Below are 17,314 nucleotides of genomic sequence, written 5' to 3' on the forward strand. Positions count from 1 at the left end.
AGCGGTCGATTTCGCTGTCCCTGACTTGCGGGACCGAGTAAGAAATAGAGGACGCTCGGCGCGTCCGCGGAGACGCAAACCTGGCGCATATTTGGACCAGGTTTGCGTCTCTGCGGACGGGACGTCACTTTGCGTCGCCCCGCTGAAGCAGGATCCAGACGCATTTCCGGTCGCTGCGGACGAAAATGATCGCCTCGTCGCGGGCGCTAGAGACGTCCTAAATAAGTGGAGAATAAAAACAAGGGTGGCATTTACGCGGCTTTATTTTCTTCCCCACACGCAGTCACACTCCCCCAAAAAAACAGCCACCGCTTTCTGACGATCAAATAAAAAAAATACACACTGTAGTAGCTGGGTGGTTAGCGAAAGTGATACCGCAGCCGCAAGCTCGGCCAAACCAAAGCTTGGCTGGCTGGCGCGGTGATCATGACGGGAATGTGATTATTAAACTCTTGATTAACCCCTCGGATTAACCTTGTCTTTCACTTCACCTTCTTCCCCGATAAAAACAAGCAGCTGGAAAGGCGAATGCCGATGAGAGGAAGATGCCCCCACAAGAGACACTGATCAAAACCTTCGCCTTTTTTGCGTCTTTGGTGTTTTTTCCCCCTCTGTAGCGAGTGAAATTCCACTGCCCCACCACCCCTGGCTGGCCACCTCCCCCCTCCACTCCTCCATGTTCTTCCTCTGCTACTAGGTTCAGACAGGGAGAGAGCTGCTCCTCTGCCATAACCGCCCACTCAAGCCAGGAAAGAACCCACTCACCCACCACGCCTCGCTCCGATTTCGTGTTCACAGGGCATCCCGGGCTGGTGGTGCTAGGACGCGCTGAGCAGCTGCGGCAGCTGCAGGGAGTCCACAATGCTGGGCGCCAAGAGCAAGTAAGTGATCCCGCGATGCTCTCTCCGTTCTGCTATGATTCTTGATCCAAGGGACCTTTTTTTTTGGAACTGCTGGGTGGGCATGGGACGGAGTAGTGTTCTTGGCACCATGCTTGGTTGCTTTCTTGGACCGCAGATCTGGTCTGGATCTTGGTAGTTGCGGATGCAGCCAGGATGTTCTTGATCTAATGGTGGTTCTTCGTTTTTCTGGTGCGCAGATCTGGCCTGGCCGAGGCCAAGGGCGGCAGCAAGGCGAGCGGCAAGCCGGCGGAGGCCAAGAGCAACGGCAAGGGCACGCCACCGACACCCAAGGGCGACACGCCGCCCACGCCCAAGAACGAGCGGCCCAGGAAGCCGGCCGTCCCCAAGGCGAATGCCGCCCACGGCACGCCGCCCAGCGCGCCGCGCACCGCCGACAAGTCCCCCAGGTCAGCCGACCGCAAGTCGCCCAAGACCGCCACCACCCGGATCGCCGCCACCACCCCTCCTCCAGAGGTACCAGAATTCTTCGCACAGTTCGTCTCGCTGTGGCACGGGCAGCAACTTCATGCTTTAGTGGAATCTTAGCTGCTTTACTTTCTTGCAGAAGCAAGGGAAGGTCGCTAAGCCGTCTCCGGAGCCGCAGCAGCAGGCTGCGAAGCCCTCACAGGAGCTGCAGGCGCAGCTTGACGCGGTCCAGGAGGCGCTCAAGCAGGCGATGGCGCAGCTGGTGGAGAAGGAGGAGGAGAAGGGCAAAGTTCTTGACGAACTCGAGCACGCCAAGAAGGTGGCCGACGAGGCCGACGCCAAGCTCAAGGAGGCGCTCGACGCGAAGAGCGCGACCCTGGAGGTCAAGAAGGTGCCGGACATCGAGCTGGAGCAGGCGAGCGATGATCCTGCGCACGGCGGCGAGGAGGATGAGCTGCGGGGGAAGCTGAAGAGCATGCAGAGCCAGCAGGAGGCTGATGCCGCGGCGCTGCATTCGACGGTGGAGCAGCTGGAGAAGGCGAGGTACGAGCTGGCAGACGCGATCGATGCCAAGAACTGGGCGCTCAGCCAGGCAGACGACGCCATGAGGGCGTCCGAGGTGAATGCTCAGAAGATCGAGCTCCTCAACGCCGAGGTGGGGCGTCTGAAAGGGCTGCTTGATTCCGAGGTGGAGAGCAAGTCGAGGGAAGCTGCTGACCAAATTGGGAAGCTTGAGGCAGAGAATTCCACGTTAAAGCTTGAGTTGGAGAAGGCAAAGCTGGCTGAGAAGAGGGTGGTTGAATTGGAGGGTGTTGTTGAACAACTTAGAGCTGATGTTGCTAAGGCCGAGAAGGCGAGCGCAAGGTCAGACGAGTTAACTGAGAAATGGAAGAAGAAGGTGCAGCTGCTGGACTTCCAGTTGGAGGAAGCCAACCAGTCTATCATTCTCAAGGGCAAGTCTTTGGATTCGGTGGTGGAAGAACTAGATGAAACTAGCACTTTGCTTAAAACTAAAGAATGTGAAGCTGCTGCACTTCATGACAACGTCAGATCCTTGGAGGGTGAGGTGAGTAGGCTCAAGGGAGATATGGACGTGACGAGTGAGCGTCTTGATGCCGCAGAGAAAGAAGCAGCCGACTTAAGCGCAGAGGTCGAAGGGCTAACGCTGAAGCTACAGGCCATAGAAAAGGAGAAAATAGAGGCGCTACACAACGACGAGCTTGCAAGTTCAGAAATTGCGGCCCTGACTGAGCAAAAGAACGAGCTAGCCAAGGAGCTAGAAGCTAGCAAAGATGAAGTCGAGAAGGTCAAGAAGGCAATGGAAGGTCTAGCCTCTGCCTTGCACGAAATGTCTGCTGAATCGAGAGACGCGCAGGAGAAATACCTCATCAAACAAGAAGAGATTGAGCGTGCTCGGGCACAGGTAGAGGAACTCAACATGAGCCTGCAGAACGCCAAGGAGAGCTACGAGGTGATGCTTGATGAAGTAAACTACGAGAAAGTTTGCCTCAAGAAGTCTGTTGAAAGATTGGAGGCTGAAGCTAAGAGTGTGTCTGAGGAATGGCAGCCCAAAGAACAAAGTTTTATCAACTCTATTAAGAAGTCGGAAGAAGAGGTCGCCGCTATCAAAGTTCAAATGGACAAGTACTTGGCCGTAGTGAGCGAAAAAGAGGCTGAAAATGCTGAGCTGGTGGAGAAGATGAACCATCTTGAGGCTCAGCTACTGGAAGCAAACAAAACTAGCGAGGAAGCCAAGGCCGAGACCCTCCAACTGAAAGACAAACTTTTAGACAAAGAAAATGAATTGCAAAACATACAACAGGAGAATGAGGACTTGCAGGCAAGGGAATCCGCTGCTTCTGAGAAGATAAAAGAGCTCTCTTCTCTAGTGCCAAATGGAGCGACAAATGGCGGTAACAAGGAAGAAGATAATGACAATGGAGGCGGCGTGGACGACGAACCGGTCGTGGTTGTTGCCAAGATGTGGGAGAACAGCAAGGTCACCGACTACGACTCGACCAAGGAGAAGGAGAATGACGGTGAATCGGAAGTCGATCTGGAGTCCAACAAGGGAGACACTACAGTCGACAGCAATGGGTTGCAGTCAGGGAAGACAACCAATGGCAGCACATCACCAACCAAACAGCAGCAGCAAAAGAAGAAGAAATTTAAATTTGGTGGTTTGCTGAAGAAAAAGAGCACAAATTAGCATAAGATGATCTTATGTTACGTGACATCTCTTTTCTTTGTTGTATGCTATGTGACATCTCCTTTCTTTGACTAGCCATCTAGTTTCCGAGTCTTGCCTCTTCGTCATGGTAAAGCAAGTGTTGGATGTTTCAGAGAATACAGAAGGCCGATTGTATTTACAGCCATGCGTTTGTTTCTTACAATTTGTGTAAGTTCAGTGATAATTCATATTGTAGCTATTGTATTTATTCATATATGCCCTGGTAATGCTGTTGTATATGAAACATATAGTTTTCAAATCAGATCTTCGTTAGTAAGAATTTCTTTGACCTGAGATGAACTGAAGGAGCATTATGGTGCTCCATGTTCTTAGAAAGTAATAGTGGCAACTGGGTAAAAGCTGGTGTAGGCTGGAGAAGGACCAACACATGTGGCAGGCAGTTGTAGGGTTCCTGATTGGGCTGTTGCTCATGAAATAATGGGTTTGCTCCAGCTAATCTGTTCTGCTCCAGATTTGCCTCAACCACCTGAACTAAAAGGCCACAAGGGGGCTGCACTATGCATGCATTTTATATCATACATGTGAGTCACAACTCACAAAGATGTACATAGAATGAAAGAGTGCTGGCCATACATAGAGTAATACTATATAGGTCCTATGGTGGAGTGATGAACTTTGCATGACATAATGAACCAACACATTTATTGGCTCCAGATCAGTGGTACCTTGGGCTAGTCTGTCTCTGAATGATGAACACTCAATAGACAAAGTCCCTACTGTTCCAGGTCAACACAGACGCACCAAATTAACAGGCAACATGTGCTGTTTTAGGAAATCTGGGGATGTGTTTTTGGTTCAGTTAATCTGGACCAAAGGAGAGAATCTGGCAGTAATGTGGAGTGTATGTGCAGCACCAAAGCATCAGGCCTACTGTATCTACAACATCTTTCACTGCACCACCGCCAAGTCAGTTGGATTTGCACCAGTACATGCTAAATACTTTAGTTGAGACGCAATTCGGCAATGCTAGTGGCGCAATACTGCAAATCTGAACCTGGAGAGGCGTCTGCTGCTCATCCTGTTCTCTTGCATATGGGCTTGAGATGAGATGGCTGAAAAGAGGAGCCAAGGGGGCCGTACCATTATCAGTCCGCACTGAGACCATGTTGAGCTCTGACATCTCTGTGATGTGAACAGAACAGCAGGGCTCAACATTCCTACATGGCATGTCCCTGACTGGCACCAACCGGCCCTTGCAGTGTACCTGCATTACCTTTGTAACAACAGGAGCTCACGACAGTGGTGGTGTGTGGGAACTGTGAACCGTCTCCACAGGAAGGTGAATAAGGAGAGAAAAAACTGTAAGTGAGGAGAAGTGTACTACTAAGTGTACTGAAGAACTGTAGTAGTACTTGCAGAAGTAATGATCGCTTGTACACAGCCTGCTAGTGAATATATGAAGGTACAGTAGCTCCACCCCAACAAAGTTAATGATGTATTTCTTAGTGTGAAAGGAGAGAACCTATCTAAGAACCAGTACAGAATTATTGCACACTACTACTGCATTAGGGTATCTTTCAGAAGTTGAACTCCCCAGGTAAATATTTGCCAAACTTGCCGGATAAGAAGCTCCTGTATTTCCCCTTCAGTTCTGCCACTGCAATCAAGCAGCATGTAATTTAACGCGAGAAACGAGTACACTATATGGTTGGTGTTGACTATATGCTGGTGCCATAACTATTTTACCTCTAGAATCTTCAGGTTTGTTGTTGTGTGGAATATCGTTAGATTGCGCCAGTGCGATTAATTTCATGAAGTCCTTGCCTGTAGTTAATATCGTCTGAATTGTCCTCCATTCCAGAAAACCAAACTGAATAATAAATGAGGGGATGATAAATCTTAATTACCATCAATTTGCTTTCCAGAGCTCTTGGCATTGATCAGATAAGTTGGTGTATTATGTTGTTTCAACTGCAAGGGTAGAACCCCAACTTTCTGAGCTTTGACATTCATACTAGGCCAACAGTAGAGTGGTACAATAAACTAGTTAAAAGCTAGAAAGGAAAAGCAAGGAAACTACGCAACTTACATGCAAAAATAAGGAATTTGCGACGGCAAGCGGGTCAAAAGGAGAGGGGGCCGTGTTGTAAACTGGAACAAATTTACCATCCTGGTATCCTGCTAAGAAATGGTAAGCTGCCTGACCTGGAGAGAGCTTTGACAATACTGGTAGGGCATCAGTGCTGAAAGTAAAGAAGAGAGTAACAGCCTGTTAGCAAACACATTTAAAACAAGTGTGGAAGTAATAGTTGGCAGTAGTCTCATTACTTCTCATTTTAACCATCCATAGAACACAGTGCTAAATGCTGATAACATGCTACTAAACAACTCTGTTTAGTACTCTGTAAACTTCATTTAGAACAGAAAATGATAATATGTAGCTATGAAACACCTGCTCCCATTACCTATCAGATGACACAACAATCACTGTAGTTGGTTTGGTAAACAAAGTTGGTGCTCTTGAATTCCTTGGGAAAAGTACACTAGATTGTTTAGACGAGATAATAACACCGCTATCAGTGGATAAAAGAGTAGCCTGAATTTTTGAGCAGGACTTGATGACCTCCACAGGAGCAAACAACAGTATAGCAGAACCGCCAGAATACATAAGCCTGATACACATAGTATGGACGATACATAAGATAGTCGTGGAAATACCAAGCAGACTTACTCAAACAAATTCCAAGCAAACTTTACCAGCCAGGGACGGGGAGGCCTCCCCTTGCAGATGATATAGGGGCAGCCAAAGCAGTAAGAGCATCTTTTAGCATACTGGAATCAGAAAAGGCTTTACCGCATAGGATAAGTGATGATCGTTCTATGTCTGCTGCTGCAACTCCATTAGCATACTGTGTCCCAGAACCCAGAGCATTCCTGACGTTGGTACTGTGAACCAACAAAAAAGGCGATAGATTAACAGTCTTATATTGTGACCAACTACAGGTAACTCGCTGGGCTCTTGCCGGTAACTTGAATGCATGCACAAGTTAAATCATATGTGGAAGAACCAAAAGGATAAATTACCTTATGGAACTGGCAACATATATTGTCAAAGGGCATGTGTCGTGGGAAACCGCACGATCCGCTACTTTCTGAAGGACATTGGACAGAGACATGATAGCAGAGGGGTTATCACTAATAACACGAACCTTCACATCAAATTCTGCTGCTGCAGATGAACCAATGGCCCCATCTTGGACGTAAAGACTTGAGATAGATGAAAGGTGAAAGGTCACCTAATCAAGTAAACAGCCAATCAAAACATACAGACATAGGAGCTCAACTTGAAAGTAGTAGTTTAAAATTCTGCCTGCTCACAAAATGAGGCTAATGGTAGATCTGAATTTTTCATCAGTTCATAAACTTGCGTGATACCATGCCATGGAGAGTAAAAATATATAAAATGCAAAACCTACCTGTTTCAGCAGCTTTGCAAATTGAGACCCTGAAACATCAGGGAACCCACCGATGACATTTCCTTTAACATGAAGTGGAATGCCAGACAAACGCTCTACATGCACCAGAAACATGCACCAAGTTATACATCTACTATGTAGCATCAGCTGTATACACACACACCATATCTAAATGTCATGAATTAGCATGTACCTGCATAAGTAGTACCACTTTTTTGAAGCTCTGCTGGCTCCAAGTTATAGAAGACCTTATCTTTTACCACGACACCTCTCGCAGCAATTGCCCAATTAAGACCATATGAAACTTCTCGGTCTTCTCTGTGCAATACAGAAGAGTAGGTAAAATATGTGCAAACAAATTTCTAATGATTGATCCAATCCAAATGAGCAGACTAGCTGAACTTGGTACATTAAAGTAGGAGCCAGCAAGTTGTTAACCCATGGTATGATCTTGGACAACACAACTCTATATTTTTGGTCACCGTGATTAGAAATGAGAACCTCCTATCATAACTAGGGAGTAGCTTGGATAAAAGGAGTGTGTTATACTGGTATGGCCACACTTACCTCGGCAAGGCAGTAGTCTCTCACTGCTCCGATGGTAAGCGCACTGGAACTGCACATTGAGGTCAAACTATCACCACATGATAACCAAAACAACACTGGCACTTCACAATAGCAACCAGAAAATGAATTGTAATATGTTTCGGTACACTACAACACGCGTTTTACTCAGAAACCTCACCGAAATTCTTCATCACTGAAAACTGTTAACCATGGATCACCCAATGTCGTACAGGCACTACAGCTATTACGAAATTGGATTTTCTTCTACACTACAGGCAAGCGAATCAGTTGGAATCACACTCAAACCTGACGAAACAAAGCAACTACATGAACTCAAAACACAAGCTAACAGGAACACAGCCTGAGGGTCCGAAAAGTAGAAAGCAACACTACATCTATTACAGCCGAGGATGGCCAGTGGAGCAAATGAAGTCTCATTAGCTATCGACGGCATCGCAAGTCTCTCTGTCACAGGTCCCCTTCCATGTCCATAACTGAATACTTCGTGCGCCACATTAGCCATTTTACCGCCCCTGTTATTTAAATCAGCTAGTCTATTGAATCATACTTTCACTTCTATCTAGGTCTGAGTTCTACAGCAAAGCTACGCACGCCTGGATTGTTCGGTTATTTTCTCACGGCGAGGCCAGCTACTTCCCAAATCCGACAAAGCAATACACGCGGCGGAGCAAACGGAGCGGTTCATAGATAGCGGAGCACAAAGAGAACAACGGAAGCTGGACTCACTAGTCGGAGGCTCGCCGCCGGCAAGGATGCGGCTTGGCGGCGGAGAAGGTCCAGCATGTGCTCCGCTCTCCGGCTTGGCGGCGCGTCCGTGCGTGCTCCTCCTAGTCTGACCGGAGAAGACGGGCCGGAGCCGGATGGTGGTCGCTACTTTGGCCAAGGCCACTTAAAGCCCATATTGCGAGATATGGCCGGCCCGGTGACTTGAACTGTTTTTCTAGGCTTTACTACCCCAATTGGGCCCGTCTAAATATCTGACCTTTAGTTGCTGCCCCATACTCCTGATACAAATTCATCAACCCTACAAAATGCATCAAATTTCATCATGATGTCTTCCCAAAGAAACTGAAAATGCATCATTATGTTTCTGTAAAAGATGTTTTTTTTAACCCGTTCCTGTAAAAGATCATGATCAGCATAGTAAAAAAGTTCATCATGTCCACAGGTGAGAGAAACTGGCCAGCAGATTGCACAGAAGATAGCAAATTTCGGATACAAAGAACGGGAGCAACACAGCAAAAGACGTATTGTCATTGAATCACTGAATATGGGTTGAATGAATCTGGTCAATATATATACAAGGATTAGACTAGCTGCATGTTCCATCTAAACAGCATCACAGCACACAAGCTACTTGTCTACACATCAGAAGCAGCTTTGCCTCATGGATGGGCAATGAGCTTCCCAGATTCATTCATAACAATGTGGGGAGTGACCATGAATGAAACAATGTTCTTATGACACCACAAATCTCCAGTAAGCCGGCAATGGACAGACTTGAGGTCCAAGGTCCTGCCATGCTGTTGTGTAGTCCCATGAACTCGTAAACCATGCATCATCCACCTCATATGGCCTGTAGGCCCAGATTCAATTAAGCCAACGCATGCTGTGTCTTGGTATGTACAAGTGACTAGGTGAGGAGAGGCCTTTGGTGATCATGAAGTGGCTACTGCGATTTCCGGTGTTTTTTCTTGCGCCTCGTCCTTGCCCAGCAGCGCTGGTGTGACCGAGACAATCCCGATCAAGAACAGCAGCGCTACTGACTGGGTGTCGTAGAGGTCACTGAGCGATGTTAATTCTCCTAGAGCAATCCCAGCCTGGATGCAAGAAATGAGTCAGGCAGTGGGATTCAAGTTAGCACAAACAATGTACACTCAAGGGCAGTAGATTATCAGGCATCATATGTGAAGCTAAAAACTTACCCTCACTGTCACGTAGGCAGCTGGGATGAGACCGATTAGAGTTGCCAGTAAGAAGGTATGGTAGGGCACATCAACAATGGGCGAAGCTAAGTTGATGAAGGTATTTGGCAATGTCGGGGTGACCCTGAGGAAAAGCATGTAATTCAGCAGCTTTTGTCTTCTTCTCGCAACCTGAAAATGAAGACAGATCACATATGTTCAGTTGCAAAGATTCAAACCATTTTTTGGCATCCCCACAAGAATGCAAGATGTTATGACACTACATAGTGGTAGAACAAAACCACATTCGACTAATATATCGGTGCTGAAATTACCTGCTTCTGGAAAAATGTGAGCTTGTCTGGCCACAGCGAGAACACGAGCGGCTTTCCGATCATCTTTGACAGAAAATAGCATGAAGAAGCACCAGCAGAGGCGGCAAAGACAACGAGAGCCACACCCCGGAGTTGCCCGAATAGAGCGCCAGCAAGCAGTGACATGAATATCGTCCCTGGGATCATGAAGGTCTGCATGAAGATGTACACAGCGCAGTAACCTACCAACACCTGCACGGTGTAGTCACTGGTATAGTTCTCAAGATGGCCACTGCAAAGGACACCACTTGATGGTTAGAAACTGAAAAACATTTCCATCGTCAGCACTACTAAGCACAGGAACTAGACACTCCCAGCTGAGCATGCTTTTTGGCTTAAGAAAATAATCTATCACAGCAGTGCACTCATAACGCGATGTGCATTGCGGAACCGTAGCGGGCAGACAGCTCACATGCCTAGAGGCTACAGAGCAGATAGAGGTTACATGTGTGATTTACCAATACTAAACAGAAGGCACATGAAACATGCCATGACCAAGTACAATGCATCTGTCAACAATAGCTGGCGAGAAAGTGACATGGTGATTAGAGAAAAATAAATAAAGTGACTATTGCTTACTGCATCAACAACAAACAGTGCTAGATTTGTTTAACCAAGTTACTGCAAGAAACTATGTAGTAGTAACTCGGTATTGGAAAGGCAGGTATTAATTCCGGCTCTATATATCTTGTTGGACCAACAAGATACCAAATTGTTCCAAGGTCAAGGAGTACTCAACTAAGCATTAATCGGAGTACGTGATACTACACGTTACTATACCAAGGCCATATTGTTCCCAAATTTGAAGATCAGTTTGGTATTAAATAAGTCGGCACTTATAGGTCCCCGAGTTAATCAAAGATGCATCGTGAATCGAATATTTTCGCCAGATCCATGCTCTCTTTCCCGGATAGAGACAAAGAAGTTCACCAAACCAAAGTGCGAGGTCGTTACCAAATCAAGAGAAAACAAACAAAGCACCGATTTTTCTCTACAAACTACCATCATCAATCGACTGTTACATTCACGAGGTTTCGATCCGGGATTCGCATTGAAACCCCGCCGGCCTAAAGTAATCGAAATCTTCTAGTAGGCAAAACGCAATGGCGCAAGAAATCTGTAAAACTAATTCTAATGGCGCAGATCCACCTAATCCGATGCGGTTGAATGAAGGCAAATCGAATCGCGTCTCGCTACAGATTGAAAAGGAAGATGGGGGACAATAACAACAACATGCGCAGGCCACGAAACCGACGCAAATGAGGAAACTTTGGCCACGCGATTGCCCGGAAAAGACGGAAGCTCTGGCGGGACGCAACCGAAGGAAGGACGTACCAACCGAAACAAGAAGGTGGGGGGAGGGGAGGCGTGGGAATTACGTGAGGATTTGGAGCTCCTGGAGGTTGTGGGGCAACTTGAGGAAGCTGTAGTCGGAGTCCGGCATGGAGAGGTAGACCCCGACGAGCCCCGCGGCGAAGACGGCGGCGACCCCGGCGCCGAGCGCGGCCTCCCAGACCGGGAACCTGTCGTCCCTCCCCATCCCCTTCCTCCTCCTCCTCCTCCTCCCCTGCGAAGGAATCCGGGGCGCCGGCGAGGAGCGGAAGAAGAAATTCCGGGAGGGGGTTGGGAGAGCTTTCTTTGGCTCTTCTTGCCCTCTCTTCCTCTCCGGCCCGGTTCGCCTTTCTTGGCCAAGTTTATATCGGAGAAGGTGAGAGAAGGGAGAAGGATTGGAATATTCTGTCTCCTGTTTTTGGCCCGTTTTCCATAATTTTCTGTTGGTCACTGTGCAGATAAACATGCTTTTTTGGTCAGGTTTCGTTTGGTCTGCGGCGTTTTGGCAAGTGCAAATTTAGGCCGGTCTGAAATTGTTCGTTTGTAGTAGAGAGCCTCGTGTTTTTGCCAAAGCAATAGGTATGAGTTTTTTTGCTTGCGAAATTGGTGAACGTGGTGACTGTTTCCCTTAGGTTATCTTGAAGCATTTTCTTGGAACGGACCTCTCCACTCCACCTCAGCCTGATTTTTGTTCAACATAGCTTAGCTTTCCCTATTTTTTCTACAGTGATGGCCCGAATCGGATCCAGATATACTTGATGTGACGTGTAATCTACAATAATCTGAGCAGCAAACACGTTGGTCTCACTTTCATACTTTCTTTCTTGCTTCCTTTTGACTGCCAACAAAATTTGAACTGGTACTGCTAGTTTCACCGCAACTTCACACGTCTTCTTCATCAATTCATTCCTTCGATTTTATAAAATGCCAACACAAACATATGGAGCCCTCCGCGATTTTTGGCACGGAAGAAATCAAGCCCGTGTTTTCCTTTCCAGCTTGGCTTTGTCTAGATGGCGTATCGGAAAGAGAGACATTTTTCCTGGTTGTTTGGTCTCAGAGGAAATGATGTGAAGCTATGGAGTCTATTGCCATCGTGGGATATTTCATGATGAAGTCAGTCACCGACAATGGCATGGAAGCCAAGATCTAAAGCCTAGTAATGATCGTCCGAGTCTTGGTGGGGATGAGAATTTGGCTTGGTTATTAATGACTTGAGCAGCTGTATCAACAAGTGGGGTTGACAAGTAGAAGTCTAATGTGTGGCCTTAATTAGTTATGCTGGCAACGATTTTGTGGGAGACATTTTTTTTGTGAACGTAGACTTTTCTCTCGGGTAAAACCCTACTACTACCATAATCTATGATTGGAGCCTTTATCAAAAAAATAAAATTAAACGTTCACTTAAAATATTTGTAGAGCGGAACCAAAAGTGTGGGGTGTTTTGTCTTGGGTAGGCTCCTCGGGTTGGGTCGGGTGCCTGGGGCCGAGAGAGGTCGGCCACGATGCAACTTGTAAATGCGGTGCACGGCCACCCATGGTTTCTGATGTTAGATTTTGCTCGCCACCGGCGACCGCAGCGACGAGACCGGTGCGCACGCGTGGGAGCTCTCACGCACGCACGCACGCTCGTCGCATGACTTCTCGTGACGCTCACGCATAACTAATTGCAGAGTTAGTTGAGGCAGGTGCTGTGTTGTGCTCTAGCTATAATGGCTCTTGTACTTCCCGACGACAACAGAACTCGTACCTGCAGTACGATGCATCCGCGGCCATGTACTCTGTGCTCACGTCTCGTGCATCTGAACCAGAGACAGAGGGGAGTGCGTGACTGCTCAAGACGCTTAACTAATTGCGGAGTATTAATAACTAAGGAAAAGGTTCAAAACAAAAGTTAAAAGCTAAATCCAACCCAAACTCACAATCTTCAAAATTGATATCTAAACTTGTCAATTCCGGTATATTTTGAACAATTAAGACCATTTCAGCTAGGATTTGATGACACGGCAAATCAGAGTCTGAGATGGTTGGCTTGGTGGCTTGCAAACCTTGACCTAAGAAGGCGCGCACACGAATGACGACAACACATGTGCTACCATCGCTGCTCTCAACGCAAAACCCTGACCTACAGGCTTACCTTACACACAGGAGCGAGCAGATTGGCGGGTTGCGGCGGTGGACCAATGCTGTGGAGTATGGCGACCGTGCCGTCCACTCGTGTCTTCTACGGAGGCTTCCTTATGCCTACGGAGGGGGAGGTCTACTTGCCAAGGTGGAGCCACTGGACATGGTGGCGATGGGGAGGATGTCATTGCCGATGACGGCGCGCGATGGAGAGGGGGGAGGAGTGGTGGTTAGCTGCGGGATGGGAGATGGGAAGGCATGGACGTGCAGGGCAAAGGTTGCGCTCGTTGCGGGCTGTCCGAGAGCCTGACTAGTTGGGGCCCGTCCTAGCCCTGCCCTCTACATACTCCACTACTGCCGTCGTGGCTCACTGGAGCACTCCGCCGCCACGCAACACCGCGCCTCTGTATTTTGTTTGACCGAAAGAAACCTAAAGGATTTCGGCAAACAAGAAAAAAAAACATGACATGTGGGTCCCATGAGAGAAGCCCATACAATCCCGGTAGTCATACTCGCTTTCCTGGTACACCAAACACGTTCATGTTTCAAAATAGATCGGGATTAGTAAGTTTAGAGTTCCAATTTCAAGTTGTGATTTGTTTTAGATTATTTTTTACATAAACTAATGCCGGCGCAGCAGAATGGCTGGTGGGATCCCATCATCATCATGTGGTCTTGTGCGTACCTCTGACCCTGACCGTGGCTGGATCTTTTTCAACCATTTTCTCCCCCTGGCAGTTGCTTGATCGATCTGAACTGTCGCTCACCCAAAATCAAGATCACATCACATGAAGGCATAGCTAGTGTTTGTTCCTCTACCGTTTATATCGTTCGGGTCGTCGTATCGCACCGGCCTCCCCATGTGTGGTCTGTTGGTTTGATGCTGCAGGTACCCACCACCGTCTCGCACTCATCACGCACTCCTCCGCTAACCGCTAACTGCAACTGACATTTTCCGGTTAGTATAGTGCTGCAACGGACAGAGCTCCACTGGGCATGTGCGGCACGATCGGAATGGCTAGATCGGGATTCCGAAAGATCAATGCCCAAATGTGGTGCACTTGCGGCTAGCTCAATCAACCACAACGAACTGCAAAAACTAACAGAAACGGTCCATAGGAATCCTATGATAGGATCCCTTTTGATGCAGATGTGGTCGAAGGAACGAACCCCAATGATGCTCGCAGTACGCATCTACGAGGTTGAAGCCTTGAAGAAACATGGGCGGCTATTCCATGCAATAGATACCAATAGTACCTCACGAGAATTTCCTTATAACCGTTTCAAAAAAATCAATTTTAAAAAGAATTTCTTTTAGAGGATTATTATTACTTAATGAGAGTTGATAGAGATCAATCATTGAATATGATTTGAATTTTGAAATCCTTGAATCAGTGGGGAGCCTTGTTCCGCGTCAGCGGGTAAATGCTTGTCTCTGTTCGGATGGATTTTTCTCTCCATGAACAAAAGGCATTCTCCTGGAAAACTTTGCTTTCCTTTTGAAGCAGAAAATCCTTACAAACAATTATAGATGGATGAGATGGTCACTCTTGTAAAACCTAGTGCAACCATGGGCGAACTAGGCTATTCATGCAATAGATATCTTTAGTACTTGATGAGTTTGTTTTAGAGGATTATTACTATTTAAACGAGAGTTGGTAGCTATGAAATACTTCCTCCTATCCATAGTAATTGTTAGAGATTTTACTTAAAATCGGCTAATTTAAACTAAACCCTAATACTTATTATGGATCGGACGGAGCACTGTTGATTGTGATTTGAATTTTGAAATCCTTGAATCCATGGGGAGCATTGTCCCACGCTAGTGGGTATATGCTTGTCTCCATTCATGTGCATTTTATGTCCATAAACAAAAGGCTTACTCCGAATAATCCTCGGAAAACTTTGTTTTCATCTCGAAATAGAAAACCCTTTAAAACAATTGTAAATGTAGATGGTCACTCTTGTAAAAGTTAGTGCACAAGTAAATCGAAATACATAGAGATGTACTCCCTTCATTTTAATCTACCTCACGTTCTGGGTGTAGTCAAAGTCACACTTTGTTGAATTTAACTCCCTCTGTCCTGATTTATTATACATTCTAGAAAATAATGAAAAAATTTGTGGAACTTCAACCAATCCATGCTACCATAATGAAAGTAATGACATCAATTAGAAAAACATGACTGCTTTGTTTTCTATATCGTTGTAGTTTACAAAGCTGACATAAACTAATTTAGAATAAATTTTAGACCTAGGATATAGATTATTTTATAACGAGGAGGTACACAGTACGAAACTAAGAAGGAAAAAAAAATTAGGGTAAAGAAACAAATCATGATTAACTTTTGGGTCATCCATGCTGGGGTTAAACTACATAGCACCCCACTACGGAGCACATGGTAGTTCCGGTCAAGATCACCTCTACGGTCAGACTAAACCCACGCGCTTCGCTTTTAACAGATCAAGATGTTTGTTTACCTCTTCCGATGAGATAACCAATACACAATGGACGAGCTGAATCGTCGGCATCGCATACGCATAGAGGGTTTGTACAAGTAGCCACGTTTGTCTTTTGTGAGGCGCAGCTGGCCTTTGCGCGTCCAATTGAAGAAACGTGAAACCCGTTGCGTACAAGCGTATGTCGAAGGGGTCGGTGAGACATGGCCACGTCAGCTTCGTCTAGCTACATGCAAATCTGAGAGCTGTCACGGTTGCGTTTAATTTTTCTGAGAAAATCCGCTGCTGCTTTTGAAATGAACATTGATCGTGTTTACAACGCGTCAGCATTTCCTGATTCTCGTCCATTCGAACGGTTGCCCTAAAGCTGAGATGTCATAGACACAGCGGGTTTGCAGCTATACGTTTCTTCTGAACACGGTCCGTCGGTACTCGAGTACTCACTCCATCCGTAAAATATTTATTACTCAACTTTATTTAAACATGAAAACTTTATTTAAATATAGATGTTTATAAAGATATTTTAGTTACATATACATCTGTAACTAAAAAAAAAGTTAAGTAGACGGGAGATCGAGTACTAGTTTTCTTTACCTTACGTCAACTTAATAGCACTCCACATACATGAACTTGTCTTGAACGTGCGTACACCTCCAACTAGTTGTACAATATGTTTCACTTATACACGAACTTGACATAAGGGTCTAAAAAAACCCCAAAGCCTGTAATGGACAGTTGAACGCCACGCTGGCCAGGTTTGGCTTTGTAATTTCGCGAAAACCCCCTAAAGCAAAATTGGATAGCAACTAGAGGTTCTCCTAGCACTCTGACAAGGTATCAACTTGTCAATGCCTATGGATTGTAGGCTAGGGTTTAGTTGGAAGTAGAGGGTAAGTAGATCTCGAAGGTTTCAGCCGAAAAGTACTCGACGATTATGAAAACTAGGGTTTGCAGACAATGATTCGATCGATTCTTCGTCCCTCGACTCCCCCTTTATATAGGAGGTGGAGGGAGGGATTCGTGCTATACAAGTTTACAGAGTCCGGGACGGTTTCTAACTCATCCCGCCAGATTACAAACAACACTTCCTATTACAACTCTATCTTTCCTTAGTAAATCTTGGGCTCCCGAATCTTCTTATTCTTCGGGTATTGGGTCTCCAGTAAACCCCGGGTACCATCTTCGGCAGGCCCATTTGGGATGCCTATGTCAGTAGCCCCCGAGATTTTGCTTGAATCGTAGAGTCAGGGAAAATCTCCACTGTTTATTTTTATTCGGAAGCTTTAACTTTTTTATACTTCTTCACATAAAATTCTATATTGTACAGGGATAATGGTAGTTGGGGCTAGTTCATCTGACGGATCAGGTACTAGTTAACTGCTCTAGTGGCAATCCGCAAAAACCTACTTCAAAATCACGTCCCTGGACATGATCTCGGGATACTGGTGTAAACTTCGACAGGTGCCGCTTAAGGTCTTACCATTCTGTCGAGTCCCAGTCAAATTTATCGGGTACCTAACGCGTCCGTTAGGATTTT

The 17,314-nt window shown here is 46.3% G+C and overlaps 3 protein-coding genes across 4 annotated transcripts; 1 reads left to right on the forward strand and 2 right to left on the reverse strand.

Annotated features, from left to right (window-relative positions):
• The first annotated feature begins 542 nt into the window (after positions 1 to 542).
• LOC127336576 (WEB family protein At3g02930, chloroplastic) lies at positions 543 to 3,697 on the forward strand. Its single transcript, XM_051363404.2, has 3 exons — positions 543 to 881; positions 1,100 to 1,376; positions 1,468 to 3,697. Exons 1-3 carry the CDS (start codon positions 862 to 864, stop codon positions 3,535 to 3,537), a joined length of 2,367 nt encoding a protein of 788 aa, XP_051219364.1. The 5' UTR covers positions 543 to 861; the 3' UTR covers positions 3,538 to 3,697.
• Positions 3,698 to 4,885: 1,188 nt separating this feature from the next.
• On the reverse strand, positions 4,886 to 8,450 carry LOC127336577 (uncharacterized). Of its 2 annotated transcripts, XM_051363406.2 has the most exons (11): positions 8,310 to 8,449; positions 7,563 to 7,611; positions 7,189 to 7,308; positions 6,996 to 7,090; positions 6,604 to 6,815; positions 6,277 to 6,465; positions 5,985 to 6,191; positions 5,609 to 5,762; positions 5,427 to 5,490; positions 5,266 to 5,343; positions 4,886 to 5,176 (listed from the first exon to the last, which is right to left on the reverse strand). In XM_051363406.2, the coding sequence occupies exons 1-11, from the start codon at positions 8,364 to 8,366 to the stop codon at positions 5,097 to 5,099; spliced, it is 1,305 nt and encodes a 434-aa protein (XP_051219366.1). In that variant the 5' UTR covers positions 8,367 to 8,449; the 3' UTR covers positions 4,886 to 5,096. The 2 variants fall into 2 exon arrangements, with proteins under 2 accessions (XP_051219366.1, XP_051219367.1); XM_051363407.2 differs by lacking the exon at positions 5,427 to 5,490 and having other exon boundaries at positions 5,266 to 5,389; positions 8,310 to 8,450.
• Positions 8,451 to 8,816: 366 nt separating this feature from the next.
• Positions 8,817 to 11,538, reverse strand: LOC127336578 (uncharacterized membrane protein At4g09580). The gene is made up of 4 exons (XM_051363408.2): positions 11,241 to 11,538; positions 9,823 to 10,093; positions 9,509 to 9,679; positions 8,817 to 9,403 (listed from the first exon to the last, which is right to left on the reverse strand). The coding sequence occupies exons 1-4, from the start codon at positions 11,399 to 11,401 to the stop codon at positions 9,242 to 9,244; spliced, it is 765 nt and encodes a 254-aa protein (XP_051219368.1). The 5' UTR covers positions 11,402 to 11,538; the 3' UTR covers positions 8,817 to 9,241.
• Positions 11,539 to 17,314: the final 5,776 nt, after the last annotated feature.

Source organism: Lolium perenne, chromosome 2, assembly GCF_019359855.2.
Source record: "Lolium perenne isolate Kyuss_39 chromosome 2, Kyuss_2.0, whole genome shotgun sequence".
Classification (NCBI taxonomy): Eukaryota; Viridiplantae; Streptophyta; class Magnoliopsida; order Poales; family Poaceae; genus Lolium; species Lolium perenne.